This window comes from Myxine glutinosa, chromosome 4 (genome assembly GCF_964187855.1).
Source record: "Myxine glutinosa chromosome 4, kmMyxGlut1.1, whole genome shotgun sequence".
Classification (NCBI taxonomy): domain Eukaryota; kingdom Metazoa; phylum Chordata; class Myxini; order Myxiniformes; family Myxinidae; genus Myxine; species Myxine glutinosa.
The window spans coordinates 195378741-195401242 of record NC_136264.1 but is presented as its reverse complement, the minus strand read 5'-3'; the positions used below and the strand labels follow the sequence as shown (position 1 = coordinate 195401242).

The window sequence follows — 22502 nt, the reverse complement described above, 5'->3', positions numbered from 1 at the left end:
CAACATGCCATGGATCATGTATGTTCATGATTTCTGTCTTGTATGTATCACGTATACTCCTGTATTTACTCTCTCCTGCTTGCTATTTAAGGATTGTGACATCAGACAAATGTCATCTGCAACGCAGACTTCCTCCAGCTGTTCCAATTGGTCCCAAGGTATCCCCATTCCTTGTCTGCTCGGTTTCTATTTTTGGGCTGAACATTTTGTTGTTGTTCTCTGTCGCCGTTAAGTTTCACAAACTGAAAAAGTGGCAACAACAACAACTTCACAATTGTGGATGTCTATTTCTATCCTAAGAACAATGGCGTAACGGTTGGAGCATCGGCTTCGAGGGAGGGATTATGTGGGCCAACGACACTGGGAAGGCAATGGCAAACCACCTCGGACAAGTTGCTGAGAAACTGCGTCGACAGTATGAACGATGTGCAGAATGAGATGTGGAAAACGAGCGGCGGACGACGTGTTGTGTCCTTCGTTGTCTGCGGAGGGATCAGAATCCCGCCGTGGGGAATTGATATTCATTTTGAGGATTTGTCGGCGCGACCCTGAGGTCGACCGTTCGGTGTGCGCGTTGTCGCAGGCGCCGTGCCCAATGTTTGGGGACCGAGCCCTCACTTACTCCACGTTGTCCTGGAATCCCAAATGGTACGTCACGAGTCGGACTCTTTTCCTTGTATTGCGAACGGCTTCTTTAGGATGAAGTTGCGACTCACGACGCGGTTAGTCCTGGAATTTGGAGCTCGGTTTTTATCTGGGATGATCCAGATGGTCTCACCGAAATATCATTCGAATCGGGCAACAATGTTATTATTTCAGGGAACAAGAACCCTTGGCAGGCTCTACCTTTGGGATTTTGTGCAGGTGTGCCGATTTGGCGGCATCTCCTTCAGCCACCTTCAAATCGCAATAAGAGGGCCCGAGGGATTGGGGAATCGAGGCTGTGGGAGGGACGTCACTGTTGAGGAGATTTTCAATTGCAGTTGAGGGGTTGGGGGATCACGGTCAATTAGGAGTGTATTTGAGCAGGTGTGAGGGGATGGGATGGTGTGTGTCAGTGAGAGGAAGGAGGCAGCGGGAGGAGTATTTTTAGCGTCAAGGGATCGGCGGTGGGAGGGTTGTTTGAACATGGGGATGAGGGCGGTTAAATGAGGGGAAGGCTGTGTTTGCATTGGGGGAGTTGTGTTTGAGCAAGGGGGCGGGACGGGAATGGAAGAGAGGGGAGGGGCGTGTTTAAACATGGCAAATGGGTGGGGGGAAGGGGGGCGTGTTTAAACATGGCAAATGGGGGGGAGGGGGCGTGTTTAAACATGGCAAATGGGGGGGAGGGGGGAGTGTTTAAACATGGCAAATGGGGGGAGGGGGGGCGTGTTTAAACATGGCAAATGGGTGTGGGGAAGGAGTGGGCGGGGGGGGCGTGTTTAAACATGGCATATGGGTGTGGGGAGGGGCGTGTTTAAACATGGCATATGGGTGTGGGGAAGGAGTGGGGGCGTATTTAAACATGGCAAATAGGTGTGGGGAAGGAGTGGGCGGGGGAGGGGGCGTGTTTAAACATGGCATATGGGTGTGGGGAAGGAGTAGGCGGGGGGGGGCGTGTTTAAACATGGCATATGGGTGTGGGGAAGGAGTAGGCGGGGGGAGGGGGGGCGTGTTTAAACATGGCATATGGGTGTGGGGAAGGAGTAGGCGGGGGGAGGGGGGGCGTGTTTAAACATGGCATATGGGTGTGGGGAAGGAGTAGGCGGGGGGAGGGGGGGCGTGTTTAAACATGGCATATGGGTGTGGGGAAGGAGTAGGCGGGGGGGGGGGCGTGTTTAAACATGGCATATGGGTGTGGGGAAGGAGTAGGCGGGGGGAGGGGGGGCGTGTTTAAACATGGCATATGGGTGTGGGGAAGGAGTAGGCGGGGGGAGGGGGGGCGTGTTTAAACATGGCATATGGGTGTGGGGAAGGAGTAGGCGGGGGGGGCGTGTTTAAACATGGCATATGGGTGTGGGGAAGGAGTAGGCGGGGGGGGGGGCGTGTTTAAACATGGCATATGGGTGTGGGGAAGGAGTGGGGCCGTATTTAAACATGGCAAATAGGTGTGGGGAAGGAGTGGGCGGGGGAGGGCGTGTTTAAACATGGCAAATGGGTGGAGGGTGTGAGTGGCATGGAGGATATGTAAGGAGTGGGAGTGGCGTGGAGGATATGTAAGGAGTGGGAGTGGTGTGGAGGATATGGAAGCAGTGGGAGTGGTGTGGAGGATATGGAAGCAGTGGGAGTGGTGTGGCGGATATGGAAGCGGTGGGAGTGGTGTGGAGGATATGTAAGCAGTGGGAGTGGTGTGGAGGAAATGTAAGCAGCGGGAGTGGCGTGGAGGATATGTCAGCAGTCGTAGTGGCATGGGGGGGAATGTAAGCAGTGTGAGTGGCGGGGAGGAAATGTAAGCAATGGGAGTGGCGTGGAGGACATGTAAGCAGTTGGAGTGGTGTTGATATGTAAGCAGTGGGAGTGGCGTGGAGGATATGTAGGCAGTGTGAGTGGCATGGACGAAATGTAAGCAGTGGGAGTGGCGTGGAGGGTATGTAAGCAGTGGGAGTGGCGTGGGGGATATGTAAGCAATGGGAGCGGTGTGGGGGATATGTAAGCAGTGGGAGTGGCATGGAGGCCATGTAAGCAATGGGAGTGGCATGGAGGATATGTAAGCAGTGGGAGTGGTGTGGAGGAGATGTAAGCAGTGGGAGTGGCATGGAGGATATGGAATCAGTGGGAATGGTGTGGAGTATATGTAAGCAGTGGGAGTGGCGTGGAAACATGTAAGCAGTGGGAGTGGCGTGGAAGATATGGAAGCAGTGGGAGTGGTGTGGAGGATATGGAAGCAGTGTGAATGGTGTGGAGGATATAGAAGCAGTGGGAATGGTGTGGAGGATATGTAAGCCGTGGGAGTGGCGTGGATGATATGTAAGCAGTGGCAGTGGCATGGAGGATATGTAAGCAGTGGGAATGGCATGGAGGATATGGAAGCAGTGGGAGTGGTGTGGAGGATATGTAAGCAGTGGGAGTGGCGTGGAGGATATGGAAGCAGTGGCAGTGAGAGTGGTGTGGAGGATATGTAAGCAGGGGGAGTGGTGTGAATGATATGTAAGGAGTTGTGTGGGTGACATGTAAGGAGTGACGTGGAGGGTATATAAGCAGCGGGAGTTGCGTGGAGGATATGTAAGCAGTTGGAGTGGTGTGGAGGATAATTAAGCAGTGGGAGTTGCATGGAGGATATGTAAGCAGTGGGCGTTGCGTGGAGGATATGTAAGCAGTGGGAGTTGCATGGAGGATATGTAAGCAGTGGGAGGTGCGTGGAGGATATGTAAGCAGTTTGAGTGGTGTGTAGGATATGTAAGCAGTGGGAGTTGCGTGGAGGATATGTAAGCAGTGGGCGTTGCGTGTTGATTGGTGAAATTTCTCTTATAATTGCCGGTGTTGTTACAAGAGTGGAGGTTCTCATGTGGATGTGGTTGTGGTTGTGGTTGCGTTTGTGTTTTAATGTTTCCATCCAAAGGCAGGATTGGATTGTATAACAAGTTCGGCGGCAAAAGGGAATTATCTGTATTATCTGTGGCAATCACCCCCTCGGGCCGAGACCCAGAAACCCCCTCGGGCCTCGGCCCAGGCTTTAAAAACGATTTTTTGGACATTAATGCATCCCTGTTGACCCGCATCACGACCTGAACCAAAATGGAATCAATTCGTCCTCACACTCCCAACATGTCCACCATGTTTTTAAAATTCAAATTGTATTATCCTCCGAGGGTCAACGTTCATCTGAAGTCCGAATTATAATGTCTGGATTAGGCTAATCAAAGGGTCATCGATCGATTTCCAAGGGTCTTGGTCCTGGTAACTCGTTCCACATAACTTTGGTGTTCTTTCCACGACATCGTTCCTCTGCAACCCCATTAAGGAGAGACCTTGAAACACGTGATCAGCCGAAGGTGGTACCAACGTGCGGTCTTCATGCGACGAGCAGACCGAACACGACCGACCGCTCCATTACTCGAATCCCATTGTGGGATTCGTCCCGTCCCGTGACTTCACCATCGAGCCTCGAGTGACGTCACATTTGCTTTCGGCCACCATTCATGAACCATGTCCGGTTAATCAACGACGTTTGTAGGTTTTGCGGAAAGGATAGGATTGTGAAGGGGCGGGGCTCCGCTCAGCTCAGGTGTGCACAACACAACAAATGGGGAAACTGCGTTTGGAACGGCGGGAAAGAAAGGACAGGAGGCAGAGGTCCTCGGGGTGCAACCCCTAACACGTAACAGGCACGAGCCCTCCCGGAAACGACGGTCACAACGCGACCATAACGTCGAATACGAAACGTCCCTGACGGTGCGAGCTGAGCGCAGGATATGAGCTGAGCGCAGGTACGAGGAGCGATCCTCATGTGCGAGCCGTGCACGGAACGACCCTGACGGTGCGAGCTGAACGCAGCACCACCTTCATGTGCGAACCGAGCGAGGAACGACCCTGACGGTGTGAACTGAACGCACACCTACCCTCAAGTGCGAACCGAGCGAGGAACGACCCTGACGGTGTGAACTGAACGCAGCACCACCTTCATATACGAGCGGAGCGCAGAACGACACCGACGGTGCATGCGAGCCGAGCACGGAACGACCCCAAAGGTGCATGTGAGCTGAGTGAGGAACGACCCCAAAGGTGCATGCGAGCTGAGTGAGGAACGACCCCAAGGGTGCATGCGAACTGAGCACGGAACGACCCCAAAGGTGCATGCGAGCCGCGAGCATGAAACGACCCTAACTGTGCATGCGAGCCGAGAGAGAACGACCCCAATGGTGCATGCGGGCTGAGCGCGGAACGACCCCAACAGTGCATGTGAGCCGCGAGCATGAAACGACCCTAACGGCGCATGCGAGCTGAGAGAGGAACGACCCCAACGGTGCATGTGAGCTGAGCCGCAATGACCCTAACGGTGCATGCGAGCTGAGAGAGGAACGACCCCAATGGCGCATGCGGGCTGAGCGCGGAACGACCCCGAAAGTGCATGCGAGCCGCGAGCATGAAACGACCCTAACGGTGCATGCGAGCTGAGAGAGGAACGACCCCAACGGTGCATGTGAGCTGAGCCGCAATGACCCTAACGGTGCATGCGAGCTGAGAGAGGAACGACCCTAACGGTGCCTGTGAGTCGAGCGAGGAACGACCCCAATGGTGCATGCAAGCCGCGAGCATGAAACGACCCTAACTGTGCATGCGAGCCGAGAGAGAACGACCCCAATGGTGCATGTGAGTCGAGCGAGGAACGACCCCAACGGTGCATGCGAGTCGAGCAAGGAACGACCCCAACGGTGCATGCGAGTCGAGCGAGGAACGGCCCCAATGGTGCATGCGAGCCACGAGCATGAAACGACCATAACGGTGCATGCGAGTCGAGCGAGGAACGGCCCCAATGGTGCATGCGAGCCGCGAGCATGAAACGACCCTAACGGTGCATGCGAGTCGAGCGAGGAACGACCCAAATGGTGCATGCAAGTCGAGAGAGGAATGACCCTGATGGTGCATGCGAGCTGCGAGCATGAAACGACCCTAATGGTGCATGTGATTTGAGCGCGGAACAAACCTGACGGTGCATGCGAGCCGAGAGAGGAACGACCCCAATGGTGCATGCGAGTCGAGAGAGGAACGACCCTAACGGTGCATGCGAGCCGTGAGCATGAAACGACCCTAAGGGTGCATGTGATTTGAGCGCGGAATGACCCTGACGGTGCATGCGAGCCGAGAGAGGAACGACCCCAATGGTGCATGCGAGTCGAGAGAGGAACGACCCTGACGGTGCATGCGAGCCCCGAGCATAAAACGACCATAACGGTGCATGCGAGTCGAGCGAGGAACGGCCCCAATGGTGCATGCGAGCCGCGAGCATGAAACGACCCTAACGGTGCATGCGAGTCGAGCGAGGAACGACCCAAATGGTGCATGCGAGTCGAGAGAGGAATGACCCTGATGGTGCATGCGAGCTGCGAGCATGAAACGACCCTAATGGTGCATGTGATTTGAGCGCGGAACAAACCTGACGGTGCATGCGAGCCGAGAGAGGAACGACCCCAATGGTGCATGCGAGTCGAGAGAGGAACGACCCTAACGGTGCATGCGAGCCGTGAGCATGAAACGACCCTAAGGGTGCATGTGATTTGAGCGCGGAATGACCCCGACGGTGCATGCGAGCCGAGAGAGGAACGACCCCAATGGTGCATGCGAGTCGAGAGAGGAACGACCCTGACGGTGCATGCGAGCCGCGAGCATAAAACGACCCTAACGGTGCACGTGATTTTAGCACGAAATGACCCTGGCGGTGCATGGGAGCCGAGCGAGGAACGACCCCAACGGTGCATGGAAGCCGAGCCCGGAACGACCCCAATGGTGCATGTGAGCCGAGTGAGGAACAACCCCAACGGCGCATGCGATTTGAGTGAGGAATGACCCCAATGGTGCATGTGAGCTGAGCCTGGAATGACCCTGACAGTGCATACGGGCAGAGCACGAAATGACCCTGATGGTGCATCCTTGGAGAGCACAGAATGACCCTGACGGTGCATGCTAGTCGAGCACGGAACAACCCTGACTGAGCAACTGAACGCGGAGTGACCCGAACAGTGCATCCGAGCAAAGCACAAAATGACCCTGACAGTGCATGCGGGCAGAGCATGGAATGACCCTGACGGTGCATGCGGGCAGAGCACGAAACGACCCTGATGGTGCATGCTAGTCGAGCACGGAACAACCCTGACTGAGCATGCGAGCTGAGCGCAGAATGACCCTGACGGTACTTGCGAGCCGAGCACGGGACGACGCTGATGGTGCAGGTGAACTGAACACGGAGCGACCCTAGCAGTGCATCTTAGCAGAGCACGGAATGACCCTGACAGTGAATGCGGGCAGAGCACAGAACGACCATGACGGCGCATGCGAGTCGAGCACGGAACTACTCTGACGGTGCATGCGAGTCAAGTAGGGAACGACCATGATGCTGCTTGCGAGTCGAGCACGGAACCACCCTGACAGTGCATGCATGCAGAGAGCGGACCGACCCTGACTGAGCATGCTAGCTGTGAGTGCGGACGACCCTGACTGAGCATGCTAGCAGAGTGAGGAACGACCCTGACGGTGCATGCGTGCAGAGAGCGTTCCGACCCTGACTGGGCATGCCAGCTGTGAGCGAGGACGACCCTGACTGAGCATGCCAGCTGTGAGCGCAGACGACCCTGGTGGTGCATGCTAGCAGAGTGAGGAACGACCCTGACGGTGCATGCGTGCAGAGAGCGTTCTGACCCTGACTGAGCATGCTAGCTGTGAGCGCGGACGACCCTGGTGGTGCATGCGAGCAGAGCGAGGAACGACCCTGACGGTGCATGCTTGCAGAGAGCGTTCCGACCCTGACTGAGCATGCTAGCTGTGAGCGCAGACGACCCTGGTGGTGCATGCGAGCAGAAAGAGGAACGACCCTGGCGGTGCATGTGAGCTGAGCATGGAACGACCCCAACGGTGTGACCCGCTACTGCTCCTGTTTCCAGTTGCTGTATTGCGAAGTTCCACCATTTACAGGGTGTTTCCAAAAAAGTGGACTATTTGAGCAGCCTGATATTCTGTTGTTTCTAATGCTATATCCAATTCTCTCTTGCAGGTTATGGTGGTGGTGGTGTACCATTTCTAACAAATAGTCAGTAGGACCCTACGTCACCAATGGTGTTCACAGTGGAACAAAAAGTGAAAATCGTGACTTTGTGGTTTAAGACAAAATCCAATGTGCAGGTGCGACGATACTGTCAGTATTACAATGTTCACACCTGTAATGGGCTTTCCAATGGGAGCATTCCACGGTTTGTGGATCACTTCCAAGCACATGAAAGCATGAAAAATCAAAATAAAGGCAACAGTGACTGCCCACCAAGTGTTACTAAGGACCAAGGGAACATTGATCTTGTGAGAGATTCTACTTTCAAAAGTCTTAAGAAATCCCACAATCGGCGTTCCCGAGAATTGGCGATCCTAGCATCATCTGTGTGACGCATTCTCACATCTGAACTATAGCTCTACCCCTACATCATAACTGTAAGGCATAAACTAACTCTATATGATATGGCAAGACGAGTAACAATGTGTGACTGACTGGTTCAGTGACCAAATGGAAAGGTACCAAGATTGGATCATCTCCTTGTGGTTCAGTGATGAAGCACATTTCCATTTGAATGGGGCTATCAACAATCACAACAACATCTTCTGGGGTGCTGAGCATCCTGAGGAGGTGTCTGAGATGTCTCTCAAGGTCCCGAGTCCACTTGCTTCTGTGCATTGAATGCCAGATGAGGTATGCTGGGACCGTATTGGTTATAGGATGCCAATGGTAGGACGGAGACAATCAACGGTGAACGGTACCGCAAAATCTTATGCCGATTCCACGCTGATCTCACTCAATCACTGTCTCCGAACCTAATCAGATTTGCGTGGTTCATGCAGGATGGTGGCACACCGCACACTGCAGGTGAAACCATCGACTTTCTCGGCCAGCTGTTTGGAAATCATGTCAGCAGCCTGGGAACAGCGCATGAGTGGGCCTGGACAGCCTGGATTTGAATCTAGTGGATTTTTTATTTTGGGGTGCTGCCAAAGGTTAAGTTTAAACCTGGTGTTGGCTTATCGGTTAGGATGCCGGCTTGGGATCCTATGATCCTGGGTTCGAATCCCGGCCGATCGCTGAATTAACGCCAGGGGGGTTGACTCAGCCTGTCATCCTTCCGAGGTCGGCAAATCGAGTACCAGTTCACTGGTAATTCTCTGTGTGTCACAAGAGGTGACTAACAGGGTTGGTGGCAGGAAGGGCATGCGGCCATAAAACATTGCTTCAAAAAAGGGGACCACGATGCCCAAAAAAGGCCAACCCCTGCTCTGCGGGGGAAAATGGCCTCTAAAGGCGGTTCCAAAGGTTAAGTTTACGCCAACAAATCTCGAACCTTGGCTGTCTTGAAGCAGGAGGTGTAACACTACCATCGGGCTATCACTCCAGCCACTTGCAGACGTTGTTTGGAGAATTTCGGAGTCAGTATCAAAGACTGTTTGAACAGAGGCGGAGCACACATAGCAAATGCCAATTACAAGCAGTATGAGTGATTTGAAAATGGCATGGTGTATGCTTTCCATCAATGTATCACTGAACTTGCTACCTTTTGTAATTCTGCTCCAATATAATGTTGAAATAGTCCACTTTGTTTGAAACAACCTGTACATGTGGTTATTTGCTTTGGGTGTTTACAGCGAACAACAAGCTGTGGGCTTTGCTCAAACCTGTTCACATTCGGCTTACTGCACTCTGGCTGAGACTCACTGCTGCTGGGTGCAGCAATGGCCTTGGGATGCTGGCTGTGCCGAGCTCCCAGTACCTCGGAATGCATACTCGGGGAGCTTGCAGAGAAGTACGACTATGGGCCGGGAACACGCATGTGAGTATGAATGTCCAAGCAGCACTCACTTTGATGCTGTAGCATCTTGTATTATGCCTGAAGTACAAGGGGCTTTTTGTTTTTTGAGGCACTAGACGTTTTGCTAGAGGGTGCTCGAGGCTGCTTTTCTTGATGGCATCCGAGGCGACTTTTCTTGAGTTGAGTGCCTCATATGCTCAGAGCAGGGCATCATATGCTTAGAGGCCTTAGAGGCTCAGGGCCTTAGAAGGCTTAGGGCCTAGCGCCTCATATGCTTAGAGCATCCAGGGGCCCCTCTGCTCAGTGGACGTCTCGGGGCTGCTTTGCTCAGGACGTCCTGGGACCCTCCACTGAGGATGCCCTTCCACTCACTTCCTCACATATTCCAAGCCCTTCCACTCAGGGGCATCCCAGGCCCCAGTATCCCTGCAGGTGTTTGCATGTTGGGTCTCTCACCTATAATGGGATTGAGGGCTCACTATTATTGGGGCAGCTCTATAACAATACATTTGCTATTAGATATGACTGACATTTTCAGTGTTTAGCAGCAAAGCTGTTTGATTCTAATTTCATACACACACTGACAATCTTGCCCCTAAGCAATCATGAGCTCGTGTTTCACCAGGCAAGATGGCCATTTACGCATTTTTTTTTTTTTTTGGTCATGTAGTGACTGGGAGGTCTATGCTGTGCCTGGTGCAGGGAAGAATTCTGCGAGGTGTTTCAGGTGAAGGAAAAGGCTACAGGACATTCATTCTCCTGCAAGCGATTTCGCAAACGCGATGGTCGCAGGGTACGCGAGATCGCTCGCAACGAGGCACATATGCTCAAAATGTATGTAAAGATCCTTTGCTTTCACTCTGAGGAAAATGACGGCCGAATTAATATTCTTCCATTTGTACTACAGTGAGAGTAGTTATCATAAAAGACAATGTTTCTCCAACTACCACTGCTTTACTCCTTCCAACTTGATTCCATTCATCCCTCCTGGGGCTCCTCTTCCTTCCTTTCTAACACCCATGCCTTTTGTAAACTTTTCACTCAACCAGCCTTTTTAAAATTCATGACTACATCAATCCCACGGGAGGTTTTGGAATAATACTCAGAATTTTAGAAACAGCCTCTGTCGCTGCTCGACTAATAGCCCTGGGATGGTGAAGCGACTCTGAATGACACACAACGACCTTGTTATGGTGGACGGAGGTTATGGTTTCACCCCTTGCCTGTTTGTCTGTCTGTGAACAGGATATCTCAAAAAGTTGTGGACAGATGGTGGAGATGTTGGGTATGTGACAAGGACAAAATGATTAGATTTTGGTGAAGATTCGGATCCGGATACTATAATTTTAAAGTGATTCTTCACCATAGAGAGATGGGGGCAAAAACGATAAATAGCAGGATATCTCAAAAAGCTCCGAACAGATTCAGCAGAAACTTGGTGGACAGGTTGGTTGTGTGCTGTATTCCAATTTCTTAGATTTTGAAAGTTATAGGATGAATCGATTCAATTTTGGTGGAGACCCGAATACGGATCCGGATACAAGATCGGGGTTCGATCCGTATAAATGGAAGAATATTGAGGGACTAGTGGGGTCACCCGTGGGAATCCCACAGGCATGGACATATGTGACATTTCGACATCTTCATTGAGTTGCTGCACATTCAGTTTTACAAAATGGTTACTGGCAATTTATCAGATCCACAAATGATGTCATCTACACAATTTATTTACTTCTGATAACATGTGAATGCATGTGCGTGCACATGGGTAGTACAGTTTGAAATGTGTGATTACATCTCATGTAAAATGTGACTTCAAGAGCCCAAATCCTCTCCCTCCCCGCCCCCATCCCTTCCACATCACGCACACTGCACCGGGGAGTGGATCACCCACACCCACGGGGGAGTGGGTCACAGACACACGGGGGAGTGGGTCACACACACACGGGGGAGTGGGTCACACACACACGGGCGAATGGGTCACACACACACGGGGGAGTGGGTCACATACACACACACACGGGGGATGGGTCACACACACAGACGGGGGAGTGGGTCACACACACACATGGGGGAGTGGGTCACATACACGGGGGAGTGGGTCACACACAGGGGGGGGGGGACTGGGTCACACACAAAACACATGCGGGGGGGGGGGGGGGGAGACTGGGTCACACACACAGGTCGGGGTGGGTCACACACACACATGGGGGAGTGGGTCACACACACACATGGGGGAGTGGGTCACACACACGCAGGGGAGTGGGTCACACACACGGGGGGGGGGGGGGGGGACTGGGTCTCACACACACACACATGACTGGGTCACACACGCATTATGTACACACACACACACACACACACATGGGTCCTGGGTCACACACACACGGCGGAGTAACAGTCATTGCCTGGTTTCCTTTGCTTGAGTTGTAATCAAAATGTACCTTTGTTTCTTCAAAAAGTAATTTATGATCGAAGATGTGTTGATTCAGTCTTAAAATGAACAACATAGGCCTGTCAGAGGCCTATGGACCCCATGACACTTCTGCATTTTTAAACTTGAATGTATCAAAAACTTTTCGCTTTACAAAGTAAAAATAGATTAAAACCAAACGTTATTAATAAATATTGTATTCCATAGTTAGTTTCCATTATTATGTACATTTTTGAAGTACTGTATTGTTTAATTCCATGGTTGGAAAAGAGTGGACTCGCTTTAAACAAACTCTGTATATACATCCCAGGAATATGTAAATATATAATTAGACTTCGGTGTGATCCCGAACCTCAGTATTCAGTCGCTGTACTTTTACTAAGTAATAATATAAATAACAAAGTCCTGGGAACGTTGTCTCCTCTCCTTCCCTTGTCTCATTCCCATCTCTCATTCCTCTCTCTCATTCCCCGTGCCCACATCTCATCCAACCAGTCGACACATTCAAAACGGCTGTTGGAATACATTTCGCCGATTTTCTCAACTTTAGCTGAAACTGAGACTTGAACTATCCCAGCGACTGTGATGGTGAATTAGAGTCGAGAGAAAGCCGTGTCATCGGATATATAAAGATATCTCGGCATTTTCCCGTCTGTGTCATCTTGGGCGGTGTAAGATGTATCAAATCGTGAAAAGGCGCGATTATTTAATATATCTCTGCATTTTCCCATCTGTGTCATCTTGGGTGGTGTAAGATATATCGAGTCGTGAAAAGCCGCGATTATTTAAAATATCTCGGGAATTTCCCGAATTTCTAAAATGTCTCAGCAATTTCCCGTGTGTGCGTTTATTTCTCAATTATTGCTGAAACCGAGTCTAAAACCATCGATAAAAATGAAATCGGATGGTGAATTTAAATCGAGATAAAGCCGTGAGGGAGACACAATGAACTTTATGTTACAGGCCTTTGGAAATTCATTTTGTTCTATAAACGGTAACTTTAATCGAATTTTATTGCCGTTTCTTGCAACCGAGTCTAAAACCATGTTAGCGACTGCGAAAAATGAAATGAGATATCAAATTAGAGTTTAAATAAAACTGTGTGAGAGAGTAAGAAGCCGCGGGCCTAACAAAAGAGGCCTCAAAGCTGTGCGAGTAAACAACATGGTGGATCCCATGTTGAAGGTTTGGGTTTTTGAAGCCCCTCCCAGACCGGGTATAGCCACACCCCCGGACATACTCACAGACAGAATCACCTACGGAGAATATAATATAGATATGGCCAAAAAGATATAGAGCATGATATTTCAAAAGGTTGTGGTTGGATTATGACAAAACTTGGTGGATGAGTTGGGTAGATGACAATAACAAGCCAATTAGATTTTGGTTCATATCGGATCCAGATATGCCCTATCAGTGGGATACAAAATGTGAATTGTTCAGCCTGGCAGAGGTGTGTGCTCTAACGAGTGCTGTTCTAGTTTGTTTGTAATTGCTTTGAATCCAAAACCAAAGGATGTACCCACCACTATGATGTTTTTATTTCTATTCCTAAATGTAAGCATATTCTATGCGCAGGTTTGTGGATATGCTGTGTGAGAAACGTATGGGTGATACAGTGACATGGTGACTGACGAAACGGTATGACTGATAAATGGTCTCAGTTACAAAGGTTGATGGTTAACTTCAGGCAGGGAGGATTGGAGGAAAGATTGGCGTTTATAATGATGTGGGAAAAAGTCATTTGGCCTTAAACCTCAGTGTTTGCTTCCATTTATCAATCTTCAAGATGGTAAAAGGAAACGTGCAATTTTTTTTTTTTCACTCTTTCTGGTCGTGTTTGGTTCTGTACCTTGTGTTGCAAATGATGAAGACTCCTTATTGGACATAAGGTTTTACCTTGTGTTGGAGATTATGAACACGCCTTGTTGCACACAATAGGGTTCTTCCGAGTGTTGAAGATGAGGAACATTTTAGATGTAATGGAAATATGATTTTAATTTTATTTGATGTACCATACTCTTTAGAGAGCATTGGTGCTACCGAAGCAGTTTCTTGGTAAGGGTTACACTAGGTGGTCTGCCATTAGCTTCCCAGCATTGTTTATCCATGCTCTAGCCTTTTGAAATGCTGAGCATCAAGTAAGGAAGCAGTATGTACCATTTTTAAAGTCTTAATTGGTATGATTCGGTCGGGTCGTGTTTGAACCGCTGACCTCCCAGACTCAGAGCAGACGTTTTAAGCATTAGGCCACCGAGTGATAAAATTCTAACTCTCGGCTCATACTGATGTTTATTCCATAATGGCATGGTTACACACTCCGTACCATACTGTACCATAATGACATGGGCATGGCACTAATGAATGAATTAGTGTTGGAAAAATGAAGGTAGATATAACTAGAAAGCATCTGAAAAATGCAAAGCCCATCCACGTCCATTTGTATTCAAACGTCTTTGTCTTCTTCCGTATGCTCAAAATAGCGAAAACAGTTAAAACAAGAAAAACAGCAATCGGAGATTGCAAACCCTCGCCAGGATGTATTTTCAGTGGTTTTTAAGGCTTTTGTGTTTAAACAAATATGGGGGCCGAACCACCTGACCGGTGATGTCATCATTTTTTTTTTTTCAAAACTAATTTATTCCTAGATTATGCTCGAAATTTCATCTTGATCGGATGAAGTTTTGTACTTGTCGAATTATGATGCCATAATGGAGGCACCAATGACATCATCATTAACATATTTTATTCCCCATGGAGAGTTCTCTACAATGAGCCATGTCTCAATTTTTTCTATTCAGCACTTTCGGAGATATGAGGTGCAAATTTTTTCGGTTTTTCCAAGATGGCGGCCGAACCACGTGACCTATGACGTCATCATTATTAAAATATTCTTCAGGAGGAGTTGCACCTATGGTGAAAATTTCCTGTCAATCGGACCAACGGTTGCAGAGAAAATCATATTTATTTTGTGCGGACAAACAAACAGACAAACAGACAAACAAATGAAAAATCGGTCAGAGACCGAGGACTTGCCGGAATGTACTTTTTTTTTTTGATTTGCCAACCACTCCCCGCCATCACGGTCATCTCTCCAACACACAATCCCACGAGATATGCGGAAAGAATGACCCAAAACCAATTATCTTATTTTTGATTCGTATATAAACATCATTAAAAGTAAATAATGACCTCTACCAAAGTTCAAACGACGTGGGTTTAATCCCTATACGAGAGAATTCCACATAGTTATTTGGGCGGTGTATAAGCTAAAAGATCGCTGTCTCCATCGATCTTGCCAAGGCCATAACACCTAATGGCTCAAAATCCTTTTAACTGTTGACTTGGTAGTTTTTACAATGAAGGAAACACGTATCGGGAGTACATACGACATAGCGATTGTGAATGTGACAGCTCTGAGGCGTCTTTCGCTTCGCATCGCAGTGACCGCGAGCACCATCATGGCGGCTGTAAGATTAAAATCTGGCTTCAAGCCCCTCACCACCCAAAGCCTTCAACCAGACATATTAACACGCTCCTCCCCATTCATTCCCGTTCTTCAAAGCAAAGCGGTAAAAATTGTTCTATCGCCATTATATATTACGAGCAACGGTACCCGCCCTAAGGGTGGGGCTTCAATTGGGGAGCGGGGCTTCAATTGTGTGGCGCAAATGATTGGGTGACCATCGTTTTGGGTGACCTTGAGCTTGACCTTGGGCCTAGAGAGTTAAAAATTGGGCACAGTCTATTCCAGGGCAAGGCAAATATGTGTGTAAAGTATGGCGATGCTATGTACAACGATGTAGATGTAGTACTGCGCACAAACAGACAGACAAACAGACAGACAGACAGATGAAAAATCGGTCAGAGACCGAGGACTTGCCGGAATGTACTTTTTTTATCAGCCATTTTGGACAGATATGGCGGCCGAACCACATGACCGATGACGTCATCATTATTTGTTTTCTAAACTAATTTATTCCTAGATTATGCTCAAAAAATTTCATCTTGATCGGATGAAGTTTTCTACTTGTCGAATTATGATGTCATAATGGAGGCACCTATGACATCATCATTAACATATTTTATTCCCCATGGAGAGTTCTTTACAATGAGCCATGTCTCAATTCTTCCTATTCAGCACTTTCGGAGATATAGAGGTGCAAAGTTTTTCGGTTTTTCCAAGATGGCGGCCGAACCACGTGACCGATGACGTCATCATTATTATTTTTTCTCCACCAGTTTATGCCGGCATGGCGCTCAAGAAATTGCATCTTGATTGGATGAAGTTTTGTACTTATCGAATTATCGAATTATGACGTCATAATGGAGGCCTTGGGCCGAGAGAGTTAAAAATTGGGCACAGTCTATTCCAGGGCAAGACAAATATGTGAGTAAAGTATGGTGATGCTATGTGCAACGATGTAGGCGTAGTACTGCACACAAACAGACAGACAGAAAAACCAAACAGAATCTATTCCGGCAAGTAACAAACTCAAATGCAATACCCTCTCCTCTGGCGAGGGTAATAAATACAAAATGAAAATTTATGATTTGATGCAGCCTTGACCTTTACATCTAAAAAAAAAAAATCAGCCTCTAGCTTTTGATTGGTGAACTAATTATGTGACCCAATATGCAAATTCTTTACATTTCAGGTCAATTGGATGAAAATTGATGATTTTATGCAACCATGACCTTTGACCTTTTCACCAAATTATTAATTTGCCTTCTTCATATTCTCATAATAAAGCCTTGTTGAAAATTTGATGACAAACCTGAAAGGTAAATTTTAATTTCAGGTCAATTGTATGAAAATTGATGATTTTGTGTGACACTGACCTTTGACCTTTTGACAAAATTATTAATTTGCCTTATAAAGCTTGAGTGAAAATTTGATGGCAATGGCTGAAATGGTAAAAAACAAGTTACGACCTGGACAGACACACACACACACACACACACACACACACACACACACACACACACACACACACACACACACACACACACACACAGAGACGCACAGAAATGATTGCAAAACCCCATCAACCCCTAACCTAACCCTAACAACTGCTGTGCAGGGGACGGGCTAATTGTAAAGTTTGACCAGGCTTGGCAACGTAATTATTGGAGTGTCCTCTCCGAGTCTGGAAATTTGGTGGTTTGATCCCCTGCCAAGTCATACCAAAGACTTTTTTTAAAAGGCACGGGCTTCTTCCTTGCTTCGATGCCCAGTGTTTAAAAAGGATCGAGCGCAGACAAACAACATAGTTGACAATGATAGAGTGGGCTTTCATAGGCTTAATGGCCTCCTACTACGTTGAAGTTCCTTTCCAGGGTAGTCATAATGTTATTAACATCTGGGAAGCTGCTTTGGAGCCTAAGGTTGATTTAGGAGCTAAATTGGTGTACTCATTGACCCAGAAGGCTGTCCCATATTCATGATGGTTCGGGAGACTGTCCTGTAGTCCCATTGATCATGGAGGGTCTTCTGTAGCCTCTTCAATCCGGGAGCTTGCCCTGGACCTATTTGATCCGGAAGCTTGTCCTGCAGTCTCGTTGACCCAGTAAGCTGTCCTGCACCTTCGTTCACCTGTGAGGCTGTCCTGTTGGACTAGTCCTGTAGCCTTGTTGATCTGGGATGCTTTAGCCTCCTTGAAGCAGAAGGCTTTCCTGTTGGACCAGTCCTGCAGCCTCGTTGACCCAGTTGGCTCTCCTGCACCTTCGTTCACCTGTGAGGCTGTCCTGTTGGACGAGTCCTGTAGCCTTGTTGATCCGGGATGCTTTAGCCTCATTGAACCAGAACGCTGTGCTGTTGGACGAGTCCTGTAGCCTTGTTGATCCGGGATGCTTTAGCGTCCTTGAACCAGAAGGCTGTCCTGTTGGACCAGTCCTGCAGTCTCGTTGACCCAGTAGCCTGTCCGGTTGGACGAGTCCTGTAGCCTTGTTGTTCCGGGATGCTTTAGCCTCCTTGAACCAGAAGGCTGTCCGGTTGGACGGGTCCTGTAGCCTTGTTGATCCGGGATGCTTTAGTGTCCTTGAACCAGAAGGATGTCCTGTTGGACCAGTCCTGCAGTCTCGTTGACCCAGTAGCCTGTCCGGTTGGATGGGTCCTGTAGCCTTGTTGATCTGGGATGCTTTAGCCTCCTTGAACCAGAAGGATGTCCTGTTGGACCAGTCCTGCAGGCTCGTTGACCCAGTAGGCTGTCCGGTTGGACGAGTCCTGTAGCCTTGTTGATCCGGGATGCTTTAGCCTCCTTGAACCAGAAAGCTGTCCTGTTGGACCAGTCCTGCAGTCTCGTTGACCCAGTAGCCTGTCCTGTTGGACGAGTCCTGTAGCCTTGTTGATATGGGATTCTTTGCTTTAGCCTCCTTGAACCAGTAGGCTGTCCGGTTGGACGAGTCCTGTAGCCTTGTTGATCCGGGATGCTTTAGCCTCATTGAACCAGAAGGACGTCCTGTTGGACCAGTCCTGCAGTCTCGTTGACCCAGTCGGCTGTCCTGTTGGACGAGTCCTGTAGCCTTGTTGATCCGGGATGCTTTAGCCTCATTGAACCAGAAGGACGTCCTGTTGGACGAGTCCTGCATCCTCGTTGACTTGGAACGTTTCTGATAAGACATATCTGGGTGAACCTCCCCTGCAGCCTCAAAAATGTACTTTGCAAACTTCTTGAGTGAGATTCTGACCACCGTTTGTTCTTTTAATATATTTTGGCACGTTTTATGCAGTTTGTAAACGCACGCTAAATTTTACTTATTCATGACTAATTGTGTTGTGAAGATGAATGGTTTTAATATGACCGCACAAGCCAATACACCTCACACTTTCACACAAACACCAGCGAGCAACAGACACCTGGAGGAGCCTGGCACGAAGGGGTTTGATTTGTACCTCGTAACCCAGGGTGCGCTTTCTTCCTTCCACCACCACCACCCACAACATTGCGATTCGCACGAATGTTTCATCTTCCCACGTCGCCTCCGCACACTGCAGGAGCTCTGACTCGCATCGCCCGCCGACTGTGAAGTTGGCAGCGCTGTCAATCTTGGAGAATGCTCGAAAACTTCATTTGCTCCTTATTAACCCGCTTCCTCTTTAACATGCTTCCTCATCCCAAATCCTAATCCTCAACTCTCCTCCTTCTTGATCCTCTCTTCCTTCCCAACCCGCTTCACTCATTGTTTCCGAGGGAGGCAAGTGATGTTGGGTCCGTGCAGAGGAACATGTCCGAACATCCTTCCAAGAGTCTTGCTGGTCCTTACAATGGTTTTGTGACGACAATAATGGGATTTTTGTGGTGGGAATGTGGTGGGAGATAATTTTTCCACGATTACAATATCATAATAAAATAATGATTTGAACTTGATTTTAAAAGTGGGTAAGATGGGTGACGAAAGCGATACTTCAGCCTTGCGTACGTCAAAACGGTTTCTCAAACTTATTCAAGTCGCATCTTGGAAATAACAATAATAGAGATGAGCGGCTTTCAGGGAAACAACAAATGTATAAGTGTTCTAATTATGGTCGTAACAATGGTATTACACTGTCACTGCATTGTACACTCACCATGTCACGTGTTTAACAATATTACACTATACCATTGTTTTATTCGATCAAAACAATTTTTCACATTAGAAGATTGCCATTGTTTTATAAAATCCTGATTATGCTCTCACAATATTACACTGTACCATTGTTTTATAAAATCCTGATTATGCTCTCACAGTATTACACTGTACCATTGTTTTATAAAATCCTGATTATGCTCTCACAGTATTACACTGTACCATTGTTTTATAAAATCCTGATTATGCTCTCACAATATTACACTGTACCATTGTTTTATAAAATCCTGATTATGCTCTCACAATATTACACTGTACCATTGTTTTATAAAATCCTGATTATGCTCTCACAATATTACACTGTACCATTGTTTTATAAAATCCTGATTATGCTCTCACAATATTACACTGTACCATTGTTTTATAAAATCCTGATTATGCTCTCACAATATTACACTGTACCATTGTTTTATAAAATCCTGATTATGCTCTCACAATATGACACTGTACCATTGTTTTATAAAATCCTGATTATGCTCTCACAATATTACACTGTACCATTGTTTTATAAAATCCTGATTATGCTCTCACAATATTACACTGTACCATTGTTTTATAAAATCCTGATTATGCTCTCACAATATTACACTGTACCATTGTTTTATAAAATCCTGATTATGCTCTCACAATATTACACTGTACCATTGTTTTATAAAATCCTGATTATGCTCTCACAATATTACACTGTACCATTGTTTTATAAAATCCTGATTATGCTCTCACAATATTACACTGTACCATTGTTTTATAAAATCCTGATTATGCTCTCACAATATTACACTGTACCATTGTTTTATAAAATCCTGATTATGCTCTCACAATAATACACTGTACCATTGTTTTATAAAATCCTGATGATGCTCTCACAATATTACACTGTACCATTGTTTTATAAAATCCTGATTATGCTCTCACAATATTACACTGTACCATTGTTTTATAAAATCCTGATTATGCTCTCACAATATTACACTGTACCATTGTTTTATAAAATCCTGATTATGCTCTCACAATATTACACTGTACCATTGTTTTATAAAATCCTGATTATGCTTTCACAATATTACACTGTACCATTGTTTTATAAAATCCTGATTATGCTCTCACAATATTACACTGTACCATTGTTTTATAAAATCCTGATTATGCTCTCACAATATTACACTGTACCATTGTTTTATAAAATCCTGATTATGCTCTCACAATATTACACTGTACCATTGTTTTATAAAATCCTGATTATGCTCTCACAATATGACACTGTACCATTGTTTTATAAAATCCTGATTATGCTCTCACAATATTACACTGTACCATTGTTTTATAAAATCCTGATTATGCTCTCACAATATTACACTGTACCATTGTTTTATAAAATCCTGATTATGCTCTCACAATATTACACTGTACCATTGTTTTATAAAATCCTGATTATGCTCTCACAATATTACACTGTACCATTGTTTTATAAAATCCTGATTATGCTCTCACAATATTACACTGTACCATTGTTTTATAAAATCCTGATTATGCTCTCACAATATTACACTGTACCATTGTTTTATAAAATCCTGATTATGCTCTCACAATATTACACTGTACCATTGTTTTATAAAATCCTGATTATGCTCTCACAATATTACACTGTACCATTGTTTTATAAAATCCTGATTATGCTCTCACAATATTACACTGTACCATTGTTTTATAAAATCCTGATTATGCTCTCACAATATTACACTGTACCATTGTTTTATAAAATCCTGATTATGCTCTCACAATATTACACTGTACCATTGTTTTATAAAATCCTGATTATGCTCTCACAATATTACACTGTACAATTGTTTTATAAAATCCTGATTATGCTCTCACAATAATACACTGTACCATTGTTTTATAAAATCCTGATGATGCTCTCACAATATTACACTGTACCATTGTTTTATAAAATCCTGATTATGCTCTCACAATATTACACTGTACCATTGTTTTATAAAATCCTGATTATGCTCTCACAATATTACACTGTACCATTGTTTTATAAAATCCTGATTATGCTCTCACAATATTACACTGTACCATTGTTTTATAAAATCCTGATTATGCTCTCACAATATTACACTGTACCATTGTTTTATAAAATCCTGATTATGCTCTCACAATATTACACTGTACCATTGTTTTATAAAATCCTGATTATGCTCTCACAATATTACACTGTACCATTGTTTTATAAAAATCCTTATTATGCTCTCACAATATTACACTGTACCATTGTTTTATAAAATCCTGATTATGCTCTCACAATATTACACAGTACCATTGTTTTATAAAATCCTGATTATGCTCTCACAATATTACACTGTACCATTGTTTTATAAAATCCTTATTATGCTCTCACAATATTACACTGTACCATTGTTTTATAAAATCCTGATTATGCTCTCACAATATTACACTGTACCATTGTTTTATAAAATCCTTATTATGCTCTCACAATATTACACTGTACCATTGTTTTATAAAATCCTTATTATGCTCTCACAATATTACACTGTACCATTGTTTTATAAAATCCTGATTATGCTCTCACAATATTACACTGTACCATTGTTTTATAAAATCCTTATTATGCTCTCACAATATTACACTGTACCATTGTTTTATAAAATCCTGATTATGCTCTCACAATATTACACTGTACCATTGTTTTATAAAATCCTTATAATGCTCTCACAATATTACACTGTACCATTGGTTTATAAAATCCTGATTATGCTCTCACAATATTACACTGTACCATTGTTTTATAAAATCCTGATTATGCTCTCACAATATTACACTGTACCATTGTTTTATAAAATCCTGATTATGCTCTCACAATATTACACTGTACCAGTACCATTGTTTTATAAAATCCTGATTATGCTCTCACACTATTACACTGTACCATTGTTTTA

General features: G+C 46.2%; 1 protein-coding gene across 6 annotated transcripts in view; it reads left to right on the top strand.

Moving 5' to 3' along the window:
* Positions 1–239: 239 nt before the first annotated feature.
* Positions 240–22502, top strand: part of LOC137425600 (caM kinase-like vesicle-associated protein) — a 141278-nt gene continuing 119015 nt past the window's right edge. For 2 of the 6 annotated variants that reach the window (XM_078776854.1, XM_078776851.1), the window contains exons 1-3: positions 4250–4574; positions 9313–9497; positions 10179–10310. In XM_078776854.1, coding sequence (XP_078632980.1) covers positions 9400–9497; positions 10179–10310 — 230 coding nt within the window. In that variant the 5' untranslated portion in view covers positions 4250–4574; positions 9313–9399. Of the gene's footprint in view, positions 649–4249; positions 4668–9312; positions 9498–10178; positions 10311–22502 lie in introns of those variants that run through there. The other 4 variants (XM_078776853.1, XM_068114188.2, XM_068114190.2 and 1 more) reach the window with 3 other exon arrangements.